Genomic DNA, 15,804 nt, shown 5'->3' with positions numbered 1-15,804 from the left:
AGAGATAGCAAGGTGTACACCGGTTTTGTCGCCCCGTCTCTCTCTCTCTCTCTCTCTCTCTCTCTCTCTCTCTCTCTCTCTCTCTCTCTCTCTCTCTCTCTCTCTCTCTCTCTCTCTCTCTCTCTCTCTCTCTCTCTCTCTCTCTCTCTCTCTCTCTCTCTCTCTCTCTCTCTCTCTCTCTCTCTCTCTCTCTCTCTCTCTCTCTCCACACACACACACACACACACACACACACACATATATATACACGCACGCACGCACACACACACACTCAGTACAGTTACTGTAGTTCGATAATCTCGGGTGGAAATCAAAATCTTCATTTCATTCTTAGTCATAACGAAGCAGTCTCTAGTAATGAACCATCTACCGACCGCAAGGGGGAGGGGGGGGGGCTTCGATATACATTCTCTTCCCCATCCAACTAGGTGGAACGGACTTATGACAAGTCAAGATGGTCAGAACAGGATGGCACTTTGCAAGGGAAATGAATACACGACCAATGATGACATACCAAAAAATACTAATACGAACATAATATATGCGATAGGCACTGCGCGTGCGTCGCAGGTTATCAAACTTCAACAGATTTTAATATTCATATAATGGTCCCTTATTCTCTAGTTCAAGGCCACCATTGACCCAGAATTATTTCAATCTGTAGTTTTCTTCAATGAAGTATGGTGATTGGTAAACAAACAAGAAGTAATAGCCCTGATATCAAACTTGAGCTGCCGACATCTGTAAATAAAGAGAAACTATAATTTAGCAGAAAAACAAATGAGTGTAAACCAGAACATGTGATCAACGAATGTGACCCCATGCATATATCATTTTGATTGTTAAAAATACTGTCACATAAGAGGCAAGATCAACAGATCAATGTAGGATAAAAAAACTAAATTCTTTTACTTTGGGGTGGGGGAATTTTAGTTCTCATCATACACAATCAATTTACTTTTCAGGTCCAATTTTTATCGGGGTATTTCTTTAACACTAATAAACTAAACCTATGTTTCATACTAATGATATTATATTACATTGCCCTTAGTAACGTTGACTTTGACATCTAAGAAAACATTACCTGTATCCATTTCATCAATAACGTCATCGATGACGTCATAGAGCGATAGGGTACCACTATGTGTGCCGGCAACCAGTAGAAGGGGTCTGTTATTTGGAGAATCAGATTTGTCGATGAACCTATGTGAAAAACAGACACTCTTTGATATTTCCAAATGAAAGATAAACCTCACTAGAACGTAACTGTGTTCAAAATGAACTATAAATGAACGGACATACTTAGGGCTAGAATGCCCTAATGTCTTCTCACGACATAGTTCACTACATCGTCGTAAAGACAGAAGCCTTTTTACGGTAGTACTTGCGTTAGTCATGAAACATGCTGTGGCGAAAAATGGTACAGTACAGACTTATACTACATTTCTGAGTAAAGAAACGCATGAATAACATGTATGTAAAATATCGACAACCCCAAACAATATTTCAAAGACTAAACATTGGTTAGTATAACTCATGCTGTCCTATACTAGTAGAAGCCAATTGGGGGGGGGGGGGGGGGGTTGGCATAAACCTGCACTAGCCATAACTGGAACTTTTTTTGAAAATGTTTTGTTAGGTACAATAACTTACTCATATGGTACACTATGAAAAGTATTGCATCACCTGTGGATAAACGCATTTTATAGCTGTATACATGATAAATAAAATCAAAATGATTTGGGGGTCAGCGTCCAAAAGATAGCGCCCTCAACGGTGATAATGATTTCAACCTGTTTCTGTGTGGTTGCTCATGGGTAATATAACAATTTTCAGTGAATATGCTGTGGTTGTCTGATCACAAAATGATACTCAAGTTATATTCTGTTATTTATTACACTTTTTAGCATGATCACAAATCGAAAACCAAGTTTACCACTACACTACCGCCAGATAATATTGACTACTAATTTAATGTATGTTTTTAAATAGACGTTAGTGTATATATTTTTTGGAAAAAATATCCCAGTTGCAGCTAGTACAGGTTTATAAGTGCTCATCACACAAGCCAGAACATATTTTCCCATGAAACAATGCGTCTTAGACTTGCTGCAACTGTGAAAGAGGTCCATATATTTACACCTCACACATTGGTCAACCCCTGCCGAGAGGAGGCCGGTGAGGGCGGAACGACACAAAGTATCTTACAGACTAGTGTCTTTACAGCGACCTTTTTAAAATTATACTGTGACCTCTCGTATTCAGTAAACCACGACTTTCTTACATACCTAATATCTTCTGGATCGGAATCGCCAATATTTCGAGCATCATACAGATTTTGGAAAGTGTCATCTATGCCACCAGCACGATAAACACTTTCAAACGTAACGACACCATCACTGATTTGATAGAGCATTATTGATGAAATTCTCTCCAAGCCAATAAATAAAATATTTGTGTCTCCAACCTTCCCATATGCTACAGACTCAGGTTCCGGCCCCTGAAGTAAGTAAAACAAAGTTCTTTCACATTACATAGACACCTTAAATGCAGATTTTGTTGATAATGATTTAAACATTGAGATGGCTGAAATAGCTGTTGACCTGTCTATGGACATATACAGTTATACATATACAGAGAAGCTTGTCCAGGCTGTCAAGATCAGTGAGCTTGATCGAGGTTAATTAATTTTTTCTTGATACAATAGCCTACCTTATTGTCAGATCTGGTATCCATGGTATCCTCCGGAGTTTCATCAAAGTTACGGTTCGCACTATTCATGTTGAATATTGTTGGATAGTTTTCAGCACATATTTGTTCAAATTCATCTCCACTGTCATATAACATTGACATATCTGATGGCTGGATGACGGAGAAACTTCTAGAGCCGTACGTGTAGAATTGGTCATATTTGGTAGGATCACTGACGTTCATACCATCGACAATACTTAATAACAACCGACCTGGTGAAAATGTAGCTATAATCTTTAAAATAATGTGATATTGTGCCATGTGATTCGTGGGATGTGATGTGTTATGTGATGTGATGTGATGTGATGTGATGTGATGTGGTGTGGTGTGGTGTGGTGTGGTGTGGTGTGGTGTGGTGTCATGTCATGTCATGTCATGTCATGTCATGTCATGTGATATGGTGTTGTGTGGTGTGGTGTGATGTGTTGTGATGTGATTCGTGTGATGTGATGTGATGTGATGTGGTGTGGTGTGGTGTGATGTGATGTGATGTGGTGTGGTGTGATGTGATGTGATGTTATGTGATGTGGTGTGGTGACACAATGGTGTGGTGTGATGTGGTGTGGTATGGTATGGCATGGTATGGTGTGATGTGATGAATGTGATTTAATGTGACGTTACCTGATGACCTGCTATTGGGACATGGAATGATATACATTGTAATATGAAGAGATGTCCTATAATATGACTATAAATTGTGCTGAGTGACGTAGTAAAATGTAGAGTTAATCTACATTAAGGAAATATTATATTATATTATACTATGCTGTATTATAAAATATGATATTATATCATATTGGATTATATTATGTTATACTACATTACATCATATCTTATATAATGTTATGTTATGTTACGATATTTTACATTACATTACGGCACGTTACGTTACGTTACGTTACGTTACGGTATGTTGCGGTATGTTAAGCTATGATGACAGATATTAATTAGTTTGGTAGGTCAAAGGTTATTGTATACAAACTGATCAATTTAATAGTAAATAGATTTTGATGTATCCTGGTCAACGATCCTTGTCAAAATGACAGTATTACAGCGCCTTGCAGGTTACTGTTCACTTAGTCTCTTTGCTTGATATAAGCATGCAGACACAAATAAGAACCTGCACATAACACTTCAAGAGATACCAAGATTGCAATTGCTTCAATTACGTCTGTATGAAATCAACCAATTACGTAAACATGCTGCAACTAGACGCATGTACTCGGATGACAATGTTTTGATGTCTGTATTTGATGTCTCTGTGGTAGCACATCAGTTCTTTTCATTTAGACAATATGTAGAAAAAATAGCAAGACACTGTATTCATTCCATCTTGTACAATCTTAAAGTGTAGAATGTGCAGTGACTTATTCTTTCCTGTGTAATAGTATCAAACAGCGCCAATGAACAGTAATTCGTAACGACGTATTGTAAAGTTTAGTTACGTTACATCAGTTATGTCAATTTATGTTATGTAACCTTATACATTACGTGTTACGTTATACATTGGATCATATGTGTAATCACATTAAAGTACATTGCCAAACAAAAGACCAACAGTTAGACACTGACAATGACATATTTATCTTAAAGAGTTTTATTTAACGAGTTTACCTAATTTGGTGTCATCACCTAAGGCGGCTGCTAAATCCTCGGAAACAAGATCAGACAAATAACCACCTGAAAAATGAAATATTACGAAAAATGTATCATAAAAACCATTGTAAATGTAAAAGTGGTCATATGGATAACTGATGGGTATTTATTGTTGAAAATTCAACACCATGATTTCCTAATTTAAAAAACGACTTGAAGTCAGTGTTTGTAAAATCAAGAACTCACAAAAGTAAAAAAAAAAAGATGTAAAGTTTATGTTAATGTTCACACAATAACAAACATTTTACGCATTTTAAAAATATTTTTTTTGCAATTAATTGAGACACAAACAAGGACTTGGTATATGCTGATTCATATTAGTTTTACATTATTGTTTTCAAATCCATTATTTTCAATAACATTGTACAATTACTTCATCAATTATAAATTCAAAATATATATCAAATTCTCATCCGTATGGCCACTGTACATGTCACACTGAAAGTTCAAAGAATAACATTGAAAGTCACTGCAACGAGACACAGACACGAAGGCGCCCATGTTTTGACGTCTGTATTTGGTATCTGCATGGTGGACGACACTTTCATTTCATTTAGCTAAAATGTTGCAAGAAATTGTATTCATTCAATGGCCTGCTATCTTAAAGAGTAGCATGTCTATTTTCTAAAATTGGTTTATGCGTGGTTTTTCCAAATATATCCGCTAAAGGGAAACATTAAACGGGCCGTAGTCTAACGTTCTTCCTCCCACCAGTAGTATTTACTCTGTGATACAGAAATATCCAAAAATTACCAGTCACGAAATCCTGTCCTCTCATTTGTTCACTCCATTCTTCTGATCCAAACGACACCTCCATACTATCGCCCTCATTGGCCGTCACCAAATATCCTTGGCCATCGATGTGGAAATATTTGATTGCATCAGGTTGATACATGCCATATATTGGCCAGGGTTGCATGTTTATTCCTGTATGCAGAAGGTAAGAGATTGGTATATGCATGTAAGTCAACTCTATAAGTTAAAATCAACACACGGAGATTACAAATTTTAATTTCGTGGACTCAGACAACACTAGACACGATACATTACAGTTATTCATTTGTTTCCATTTCCGAGTGATGTTATATGCGAATTATGTAGTAAATATTCCTGCGGCTGGAAACCGATGGATATAGTTGTTGCAAAACAACTCTTGGGGTGATAGACGACTCAGCACTATCGCACTCATACCCTGGAAATAAATGTTAAATATACTTTGTAACCAATGGCAATTCATTCTATCGGAGTTGACCATCAAACTAGGAAAATAGTCGAGTGTTTGATTTATATTGTGTTAATGTGTGTGTGTGCGTGCGTGCGTGCGTGCGTGCGTGCGTGCGTGTGTGTGTGTGTGTGTGTGTGTGTTTGTGTGTGTGTGTGTGTGTGTGTGTGTGTGTGTGTGTGTGTGTATACAGTTAGTAACGGGCACGCCTCTTTATGTCTCTAACGAACTTTTTAGCTTGATCAAAAGGTTGTTTTCCGGAAAGATCAATATATACTCAATTACATTTTCACACTTTTATGCCAGGGTTCGACTTGCTGAATTAATAACCATGGCAACCTTTACCGAAATCCCGATCACTGGCATCAAAACCGTAAACAACATTGTCTTTAAAACCAAGTGGATGTATTTCAGTTACGGTGGCTGTTGCGATGTCAACTTCTGCGATTGCGTTGTTTTCCTGTAGAGCAAAACACCTATATTCAAAGACACATACATGCACACCATAGGAACATGTATTATATACCGTCAATTGATGTCTGAAATGTGGTCCTACAATCTTATCAGAAAGGTTACCCCTTATAACATTAATACATACAATTAGAACAGCGACCCTATAAACAAAATATCCCCAGTTATTAGAAAATTCAAATTTGACGTTGAAGTTCAGGGTCTGAAGTCTGTCATAATAGACAGCTAACCTCTAACGTAGATACAACTAGTAACACTGAAGTAAAGCACTTCTCTATGTCCTACACTTATTTATAGCATTCATTTCAAGTGTAAAAGTATACTGTTTCAATTGGTTTATTTACAAGCCTAGCATGTGGACTTTCTAAGGTGGTCAATTAGCAAGCAAATGAAACAGTATACTGTTGCACTTGATATGGATAAACGATTGTGATGCAAACAGAAATTTAAAACGCTTTACTTTGATGTCATGGATTGTATTAGCAAATGGAACAGTATACTTTCACACTTGGTATGGATGATATAATCTATTGTGATACATACAGAAAACGCTTTACTTTGGTGTTATGGGTTGTATTAGCAAATGAAACAGTACACCGCAGTGGTAGTATATATTTAGATGGCATTAATTGAAAAAAGAAAAAAAAAGTTTCACCTGTAAAGCAATGTATGCAACTGTGTCATCCTCGTTCAAGGCAGCATATTCTGGCTCCATATTCTGTGAAAAAGTACTTGTTACGAAGGCTAACTGTCCCATCAATGGCGCACGAACTCCCTTTGCAATGTATTCTTCGGTTCTACAAGAAAATCTTGGTACTTTGGAGGATCATGTTGTTATATAGAATAAATTAAACATACAGTCACTGTATATTTCAAACTTTTTGAAATACTTTGGCGTAAGTAGCAAACCAATGTTTTTGTATGTAAAGTTACAATTTATTTTGTTTTATATATACGATTTCCCCCATGCACCTCCAGGCTTTTCTTTCTAATAATCATGCCCTCATGCCACATGCAATCCAAGTTGAACATGTGCCAACAAAAAATATAGGATTTATACCTTGGTCGATCTACGTCACGAAAATTTGCGTCTACATCCAATTCATTCCCGATTTTTCATAAACGCAGGTATAATCATAGTATCCCAAATTTGTGTCTTCGTTTGAGCAGGAAAATACTCATGACCTAAGGGGCGTTGTCACTTCGAGTCTGACAAGGCCCCTTAGGTCACTTTGAATTTTCCTTTTTTGAGAAAAGAAAAACACTGGGGAATAACATTTAAGAGACTTGTTTCTTTCTCCGACTCACAGATGTCTTACCTGTCGTTGAAAGCAGTAAAATTGGCGGTATGGATTGAAGGTTCTTGAGATAAATCCTTCGAAGTAAATTTTATGATAGTTACAGAACCTTCTGGGTCAACATAATCCCCGTCACTGTCCTCGCCATGTTCACCTTCATCACAGACAACGATAGTTTGACAGTCTTTAGTAAACTGTAACATATCCGGTAAGGATCCGACTACAAAAGAAACAGGTCGATGGTGTAATTTTCATAATAGTTCGACATTTTCCCACTTGAAATAAAATGGCGGTGAGATTTTATGCAAATTATACTCAAGAACGAGTTATGCTATTACGTTTGTGTTTTTGACATTAAGTGATAGTTCCTTTTACTATGGCCAAAACATGATAGCACCAACTTTTTGTAGACATACACAGGTGTTACTTTGATATATTGAATTGGGTTGTGAAATTATCACTTTAAAGTGTGATACCACTTGGTTTCTGTAACTCTATGTAAATACACTATAAAGTAGACTATTACATAGAGTTACACAAACCAAGTCATTGCTGGGTTAACCAGTAATTCTTTGTGCTAAGATTTCAACAAGGAAGGACCAACTTTGTTTAGACCTATACATGCACAGACAAAGACTGAGAGTCAGACACTGCTCACTGCTCAATGTTTATTCATAGGGATGTACACATGACGTTAAATTGCAACAGGTATGTGTATACGTACATAGAAGACTTACAACTATCATAACAAGGTAAACAAAATGCAAGATCATATTTCTGTGAAACAACGCGTGATCTTACCCGTGACTGACTGTACGAGATTCCATGTTTCTGTATCAGGATCATACAGGTCATAGATGACAACTTTACCGGGGTCAATCTTAGGTTCAGCACTTATTGTCATAGCAACGTAGTCACCACATACTTCAATGTCAGTAGCGATGGAATCGATGTTTGTGTAGTAGACTATTTTTTGGCTGTAGACGTCGGAAATATCGACTATGTTTATGACACTGTCACCTAGAAATCAGAACATAAAATAGTTGAACAGGGAAGGGTCATGTCAATAACAATTGAGAGAGGACCACTTTTAGCATGACGGAACCGGTGGGTGGGTGGGGGGGGGGGGGTCACATAAATACGAAACAGAAGGGTATGATTTTCAGCTACAATCCCCCAGTGCATTGCTGAAGGCTCCCTAACTAACTGAAATAGTTTATTCTTTACATGTTATTGATATTCATCCCTTCATAGGGTAGATAAACAAGTATAATGAAGGTATAAAGAGGACTGCCACTGCCCTAATATGGACATTCGCGCATGCGCATCTGACAAGACATACTTTGCACTGTATCTAAAACAAGTCAAGATTGCGCATCGTTTGTATCAATGTACCTTGCGAATGTCGGCATGTTAGATGTATATACTATTGTTTTGTAAAGGACAGACCGTCCAAATATCTTCAGAATGACTACACGTACTTATGTTCAATCAAACATTGGACTTTGGCATTTCTATTTCACCAGTGTAGTAGACTTAGGTACAGACAGAAAATGCCGAATCAAACAAAAAAGTGAATTTTACATGACATGCATTGCGTTTTTATTCTGCGTGTGTTACTTTCCCGTCTTCCAGGTACGTTTTGGGGGAACTTAAGGACGGCAAAAAAGTATTTATTTTTGAACAATAGGGTGAAAAGACATTGTTAAGTTAATCCAACACCAGCGAAGGGTTCTACGTTCCGGCCAAGTTTACGTGCACAAAGTTCGAGTCCATTCAAAATATGTCTTTTTGGCCAAAAAAGGGAATATGCATTATGCACCTACCGACAACGTAAACCAGTTGGCTGTTAGGGTCATATGCTGTCTGTTCTGCAGCCGTTTTCCCAAGTGCGTACAGAGGTTCGTCGTTTTCATCGTACAAGTAGGGAAGGTACAGAGTTGACAGAGGTTCCAATATCACAGTCCCGTTCACCGCGGAGACGCAGACGACCAGTCCGATCAAAATGACATACAGGTTCATCTTCAAATAATAAATCCACTCCTTAATCTGGATACAAGATGAATCCGGAAAAACGAATTGGATACGATGGCTGAACTTAACCTTGGTTTCAGTTCACCTGTTTTGGAAAGAGCATTACAGTCGAACCCTTGATAGAAATGATTGAAATGCTATGTCTATCTTTTCTATGTATTAACATCCACTTAGTGCATGACTGTTGATGATGTCCACGTGAACAGACAAAACAGGTCACATGTATTATGACGAATACATCAACTCTCTGAAGTTAATTATCAGGCTATCTTAGTCATCGATCTATCTACGTAAAGCAGAGAGAGCAACATGCAAGGTGCACACTAAACTCTCTTTGTCCTCTGAGCTTCGCATCGCTAAAATTAGGTTTTTTTTTGTATATATGTACCGATCGCGATATCTACTCCACAATTGTACTTGAATATCCTTGTACTGTGTGCCCTCATCAATCAGGCATATGGCTAACCTTTCGTTGACGCGTGTTAGGGTGTAGCCCGCGCGAGCTTCGCGTTATCACGGAGCGTCGCACTAACACATCAACGAAAGGTTAGCCCTGTGTGATCGATGAGGGTACAGTACAAAGATATTCAAGAGTACACCCAATGCAGTAGATATTGGTACATACAAAACAAACTAGTTTTAGTGAAGCGAATCTCCGAGGACTGTAAGAGAGTCTAGGTGTACACAGTTTGCATTCGATCCATCCCACTCCATTCATAATCTGCTCGAGTGAAAATCAAAACCTATATTTATCAACAAGACTAGTCTACGTCATCGATATCATGGAAGTATTTGGTATTGGGGACTAGTTGGACAAAGGTATTTCAGTTGCACAGTTGTAACTGTAAATACCAGTGATTCAGAGAACACGCATGCGTAGTATACGTTGCAATGAGTTCAATATATTGTCACTTTGAGGATGGTTTAACTTAATGGGAATCAATGATCAAATATTGAAAGGTTTAGAAATGTTGTTCGAGTACTACTCTGGCAAACTTCTTAGAACTATCTACGCCTGTTTGAATATAGAGAGAGAAAGATTGTCATGGAAACTGTTTGCCCTCGGCCAATAACATTTGTAAAACTATTTTTCTTTTGCATCAAAGAGAGATGTGTTCGAAACTAACAAATTAAAGCAATATTTAGAGAGAGAGAGAGAGAGAGAGAGAGAGAGAGAGAGAGAGAGAGAGAGAGAGAGAGAGAGAGAGAGAGAGAGAGAGAGAGAGAGAGAGAGAGAGAGAGAGAGAGAGAGGGAGGGAGGGGGAGAGAGAGAGAGAGAGAGAGAGAGAGAGAAAGAGAAAGAAAGAGAGAGAGAGAGAGAGAGAGAGAGAGAGAGAGGGAGGGAGGGAGGGAGGGAGGTAGGGAGGGAGAGAAAGAAAGAGAGAGAGAGTGTGTGTGTGTGTGTGTGTGTGTGCGACAGGGACAGAGACAGACAGACAGACAGACATAGACAGCGACAGAGACAGAGACAGACAGAGCTCTTTTCAAACTTGATAGAACAACTATTTCTCTTTGAAATAATTGCCACGATTTAGTTTGAGACATTCAGAAACCGTCGACTCCATTATAGCGCACCATTCCATTATTATTTCACCATAAAATGTGTAGAATGTAGATGTGTAGAATCAAGCTTAAAATAGAGTTAGTATGTATATGTTGTTTCTTCTCACAATAAACTCAATGAAATGACAATACTGGTCAATTGGTGGCCAAGAGTTAAGAATCAAAAGTTCTCCAATGCATGCAGAAGTACATCCAAAGCTGGATTGTTCGATCAATGAAGTAACACAGACAGGAGAGCAGCTGTGGATACATAGTCAACAATCATCAATATTTCTACTCATATAACTATTCACTCCAACAAATACCATTGATATTCTAATCTAAAAAAAAACACCCATACATTATCAGATGGTTTGAAATTTCTTTCAAAAGGCTTTAATTAATGTCAACTTTTAAACTTGGTTACACATCTCTACAGTACATTCACGATTTGGAAACTTAGATCCAACGTTGTAGACGCGATTTGATCACGTGACTACGTTCTCGGTTAAATTAACGCCGACAATTGTTTTCATTTTAAAGTTGACAGTATGTCACTCTCATCACTGGCGAAGATACATACGTCTAGCGCATCTGAATTAGTGTAATAATTATGAGAAGCCATGTGGTATTCTTCTCGCTAATAGTGGTGTTGTATAGTTTACTTATATGTGATGGATTTATACTTTCATGCGAAATCAAGTCGGATGTCAAATGGTACAAGATTTAACATTTACTGATTAAATACAGGCAGGATTTTTTTAGGACACACATAGAAGCAAGATTTACTTTAACGTTGGTATTTCTTTGGTGAGCGACAAGCTAAGATTACTCCCCGGATGGTTTATCGTTGCGACGTGCCTGTAAAAGTTAAACATATTAAAAAGACAACGTCAGCATGGTGTAGCAGATGTAATATTTAAACATGACTTTAATAATTATTTGTGTTTTTAATGTATATGGTTTACCTGTACCTGTACATCGACCTGAACGAATGAGTAAATATTGAATCCATCCGATGCAAAATATTGCGAAATTTGGTTTAGATAAACATGACAAGTCTACCATTCTCTTAGTCTGAAAGATTCATCGTTGGTGGCGCTCCAATTATTATCACCGATGAAAAAGAAGGCTTGTCCACAACGACAAATATTTATCGTGCAACGTTTTAAATATGCTGGTTAACTACACGTTAGTGTTCGTCAAATCTATTTTATGAAATAAATGAGCAAACAAATCGAATACTATTGTAACATAAGACTTTTCCTACTTTCCTTGTACGGAGTGTACAAGTGCATTTGGTAGTGAGGAATTTGCTTGAAGTAGATCTTGTGAATTTGGATATACTTACTTTTTTCTGTGTACCCTTAACCCTGAACGCTATGAATTCATCGTAGGCAAGTTTTCCATCACCTGAAATAAGAAGAGAACGGTCCTTAAGATATGCAAAGGTTATCTGTCCCTGTCAATGTATATCCATCTGTCTGCCTGTCCTTCGCTATATGTCTGTCTGTCTGTCTGTCTGTCTGTCTGTCTGTCTGTCTGTCTGTCTCTCTCTCTCTCTCTCTCTCTCTCTCTCTCTCTCTCTCTCTCTCTCTCTCTCTCTCTCTCTCTCTCTCTCTCTGTCTCTCTCTCTGTCTCTCTCTCCTGTCATATCTTGCAGACTTACCCTTTACTTCGTGATCTCTTTTTGGACACATAGAACGAAAGTTCAACTTTCGTGAAACCAAGACGAGGATATTAAAATAGGGTCAAAGTTATGGTAAGTTAATTTTATCTAACACGCCCAGTTTCGGTATTGCTTTCATAATCCCCTCCATCCCCATCCCCATTCAGGGTTATCTGCTCTCGTATTCCACTCTCATAAACTAAAAATTGCCTCACCATCCTCATCAAATTTTTCGAGCACGATGAAGTAGGTGTCGACAGGTAGAATCCATTCCTTAAAGCCAAGAAAACCATCCCCATCGACATCCATAGTATCAAACATGGAATTAGTTTCCTCCAACGAGCCATTTTCTTGAGTGTCCCTCCTTTTCCGACTCCACCATGACGTAATCGTATTCCAAACTGAGGTCCTGGAATGTACACAATGTTATAGGTAATAAGGCGAAAAAAACAAAAGTGTGTGTTTCCGGTATTTTTTTATCTTATCTTTTAATTGTTTTTATTTTTGAAAACTATTGCTTTGACCCCAAAATAGAATACCCCTTCTTTCAAAGTTTGATGAAATATGCACAGACATGAATGGGGGAAAGAAAACAGACATGTCTGAATCTCAAGAAGACGATTTTTATCATTTTGTTTTAAATGTTCAAGCAATGTTTAGGGTGTGGGGCTTAAACTCGGGTCGGTCGGACAGGTTATTGGAAACGCAAACTTTTTTTTGGCCTAAGGCCAGGGCGGATTACTAACTATTAATATTTTGGCGAGAAAAACGATACTCTGCCAGAGGTATACAAATGATGATCTTGAATAACCTTATCCGTATGGCTTTATTGATAAGGTAATACAACTAATGGGAGAACCCGTGATTGAGAGAGAGAGAGAGAGAGAGAGAGAGAGAGAGAGAGAGAGAGAGAGAGAGAGAGAGAGAGAGAGAGAGAGAGAGAGAGAGAGAGAGAGAGAGAGAGAGAGAGAGAGAGAGAGAGAGAGAGGAGGGGAGAGAGAGAGAGAGAGAGAGAGGGGGGAGGAGAGAGAGAGAGAGAGAGAGAGAGAGAGAGTGTGTGTGTGTGTGTGTGTGTGTGTGTGTGTGTGTGTGTACTCACAATTGGTCACTAATCCATTCCCAGATACTGTCGTCATCGTCGTCAACGTCCGTAGTGACGGTAGTCTGTAGTGTAGACAACTCTTCGGCGACGTTTGTCGTTGTTTCAGTTTTAGATAAAGATTTCCATTTCGATCTGAAGCTTGACCGCTTGCTATCAGCATACTGCAGACACAGACAGACGATCAACAAAGCAACCAGACAGAAGTACTTCGCCATTTGATCTGAAAAAAGAGCAATTGAAAATTATTAATGATTAGTTGAAAACTATTACTCTACTATTTATTGATGACTATTTTCAAGTACTAGCACATGCAATATGACTTCTTAAAAATGCGTACCACCCGAGGAGATAGACACTTCCGTAAATTTCCAAATTGAGTTATTTTATCCTGAAATATCTACATTATTTGCTTTTTCTGAAATCTGGAATTTCTACAGCATTCACTTTTTCTGAAATTTGAATGAGACTGTTTGACGATCGGCAAGACTAATACCAATACGTCAGAGAATGCCATGGTATTCAAAATCAAATGTATGTCTGCGAGTACGGCGGTATCTAGTTCCGGTTACCCAGAATTAGCTGCCATGCCGGGGGCTCTACTACGAGACATAGTCTCGTCAGCGTGGTCTCGTAGACACCGTCCCGTATGTCAGATTATAGACCTACCGGAAGTTGATCATATCAGCAGTTATATCCCTCATACACAGTGACCTTCTATGTTAATCAAGTAGTCCGAACATATCAAAGGAAAATGACATTTAAAAAAGAAACAAGACAATCCCTCCTCCCCCATGCTTTTTTTTTGTTTGAATAAAAGCTAGTACTAACATAAAATAAAAAAATATTACGAGTTGATGATTACAAGTAGTAAGCGACATCGAACACGGGCTGGGAAAAAATAACTGAATCGCTATGTCATATGGCAAGCCGTTAAAGTGACAATGTGGAAGAGGATTGGATATTTATTTTGGATTTCTAATTTATAAAACGATTTTATAATGGCTTCCTACTTGAAATCAGTGTCAAAAAAGTCTGTGTTTGTAACTCAATAAATTGTAAAAAGCTAAAAAATTAATGGGTAAGATATTTGTGATTGTATGTGCATTAACAAACATTCCACACATAACTTTAATTTTTATTAATCTTTTGCAATGTATTGAGTTACAAACAAGGACTTGGTATATGTTGTTTCACATTGATTTTTCAATTGTATTATAAATTAAAAATCCAAAATATATACACAATCCATAAAATCCATAAAATTTGAATATTCATTAGATTTTCGGTAAATTTGACATCTCAGATGTGACAAAGTGGCTATTTTATGGTTCGGACTTCCATTTTCGGAAATAAAAAATTGGTAGCAATTGAGTAAACCAGAAAAAAAAGATTACCTGTTTTCGTTTTCTCAAGTAGAACCCAGTCGTTAGGTAGTATGAGAAGTGCCAATCCGTCAAGATGTCTGAACGTCTTTGTACACAGTACGACACTTGTGGTCCTTGCGATCGATGATGTTGTGAACTGTGTTTTTATGATGCGGTGAACTGTGTTTTTATAGATGGCCGGGATCTGATTTGTATAATGAGGATATCGGACGATATTTTTCACCATGAGAGGTGTGTTTACAAATTATAATTAGACATGGTTTGTCCTGACGCACTTTTCTGCGAAAGAGAGAAGTTTTATATAACTTTAGGGCCCATTGCCAAACTTAAATCGTATGAATCGTCTGTCGTATCGATATCATTTTGTGGGTATCATGTTCGTTCCTAAAAGGCATCCGGGAATAGCACAGTTACAAATTAGATAACATCCTGAAACGTACGTGACCACTGTTGTTTCACCTGCACATTTGACAGAGATCGAATAAACCTGACATGAACTCACTAAACTTAAGAAAGCGGCGGGACGCATTCTACAGGCATGACAACTATCACCATTTTGATGCCACCGATATTTCCTATATCTTAGCAGTGTAACTAATTTATGCCGAGTACCTGTAGGTGCTGCGGGCTTGTATTGGCGGATAGGTTACCTGTGGATGCCGCGGTTATTGGCT

General features: G+C 37.9%; 2 protein-coding genes across 2 annotated transcripts; both read right to left on the bottom strand.

Moving 5' to 3' along the window:
• Positions 1-240: 240 nt before the first annotated feature.
• On the bottom strand, positions 241-9,517 carry LOC144451570 (mesenchyme-specific cell surface glycoprotein-like). The gene is made up of 11 exons (XM_078142451.1): positions 9,225-9,517; positions 8,200-8,418; positions 7,420-7,618; positions 6,756-6,897; positions 5,975-6,089; positions 5,161-5,334; positions 4,366-4,431; positions 2,713-2,963; positions 2,289-2,500; positions 1,085-1,203; positions 241-741 (listed from the first exon to the last, which is right to left on the bottom strand). The coding sequence occupies exons 1-11, from the start codon at positions 9,418-9,420 to the stop codon at positions 671-673; spliced, it is 1,764 nt and encodes a 587-aa protein (XP_077998577.1). The 5' UTR covers positions 9,421-9,517; the 3' UTR covers positions 241-670.
• A 1,827-nt stretch (positions 9,518-11,344) lies between these two features.
• LOC144451389 (uncharacterized) lies at positions 11,345-15,371 on the bottom strand. The gene is made up of 5 exons (XM_078142217.1): positions 15,140-15,371; positions 13,743-13,965; positions 12,859-13,052; positions 12,326-12,387; positions 11,345-11,835 (listed from the first exon to the last, which is right to left on the bottom strand). The coding sequence occupies exons 1-5, from the start codon at positions 15,354-15,356 to the stop codon at positions 11,803-11,805; spliced, it is 729 nt and encodes a 242-aa protein (XP_077998343.1). The 5' UTR covers positions 15,357-15,371; the 3' UTR covers positions 11,345-11,802.
• Between the last annotated feature and the right edge of the window lie 433 nt (positions 15,372-15,804).

The sequence above is a fragment of the Glandiceps talaboti genome, chromosome 21 (assembly GCF_964340395.1).
Source record: "Glandiceps talaboti chromosome 21, keGlaTala1.1, whole genome shotgun sequence".
Taxonomy (NCBI): domain Eukaryota; kingdom Metazoa; phylum Hemichordata; class Enteropneusta; family Spengelidae; genus Glandiceps; species Glandiceps talaboti.
This window is presented reverse-complemented; position numbering and strand designations above follow the sequence as displayed.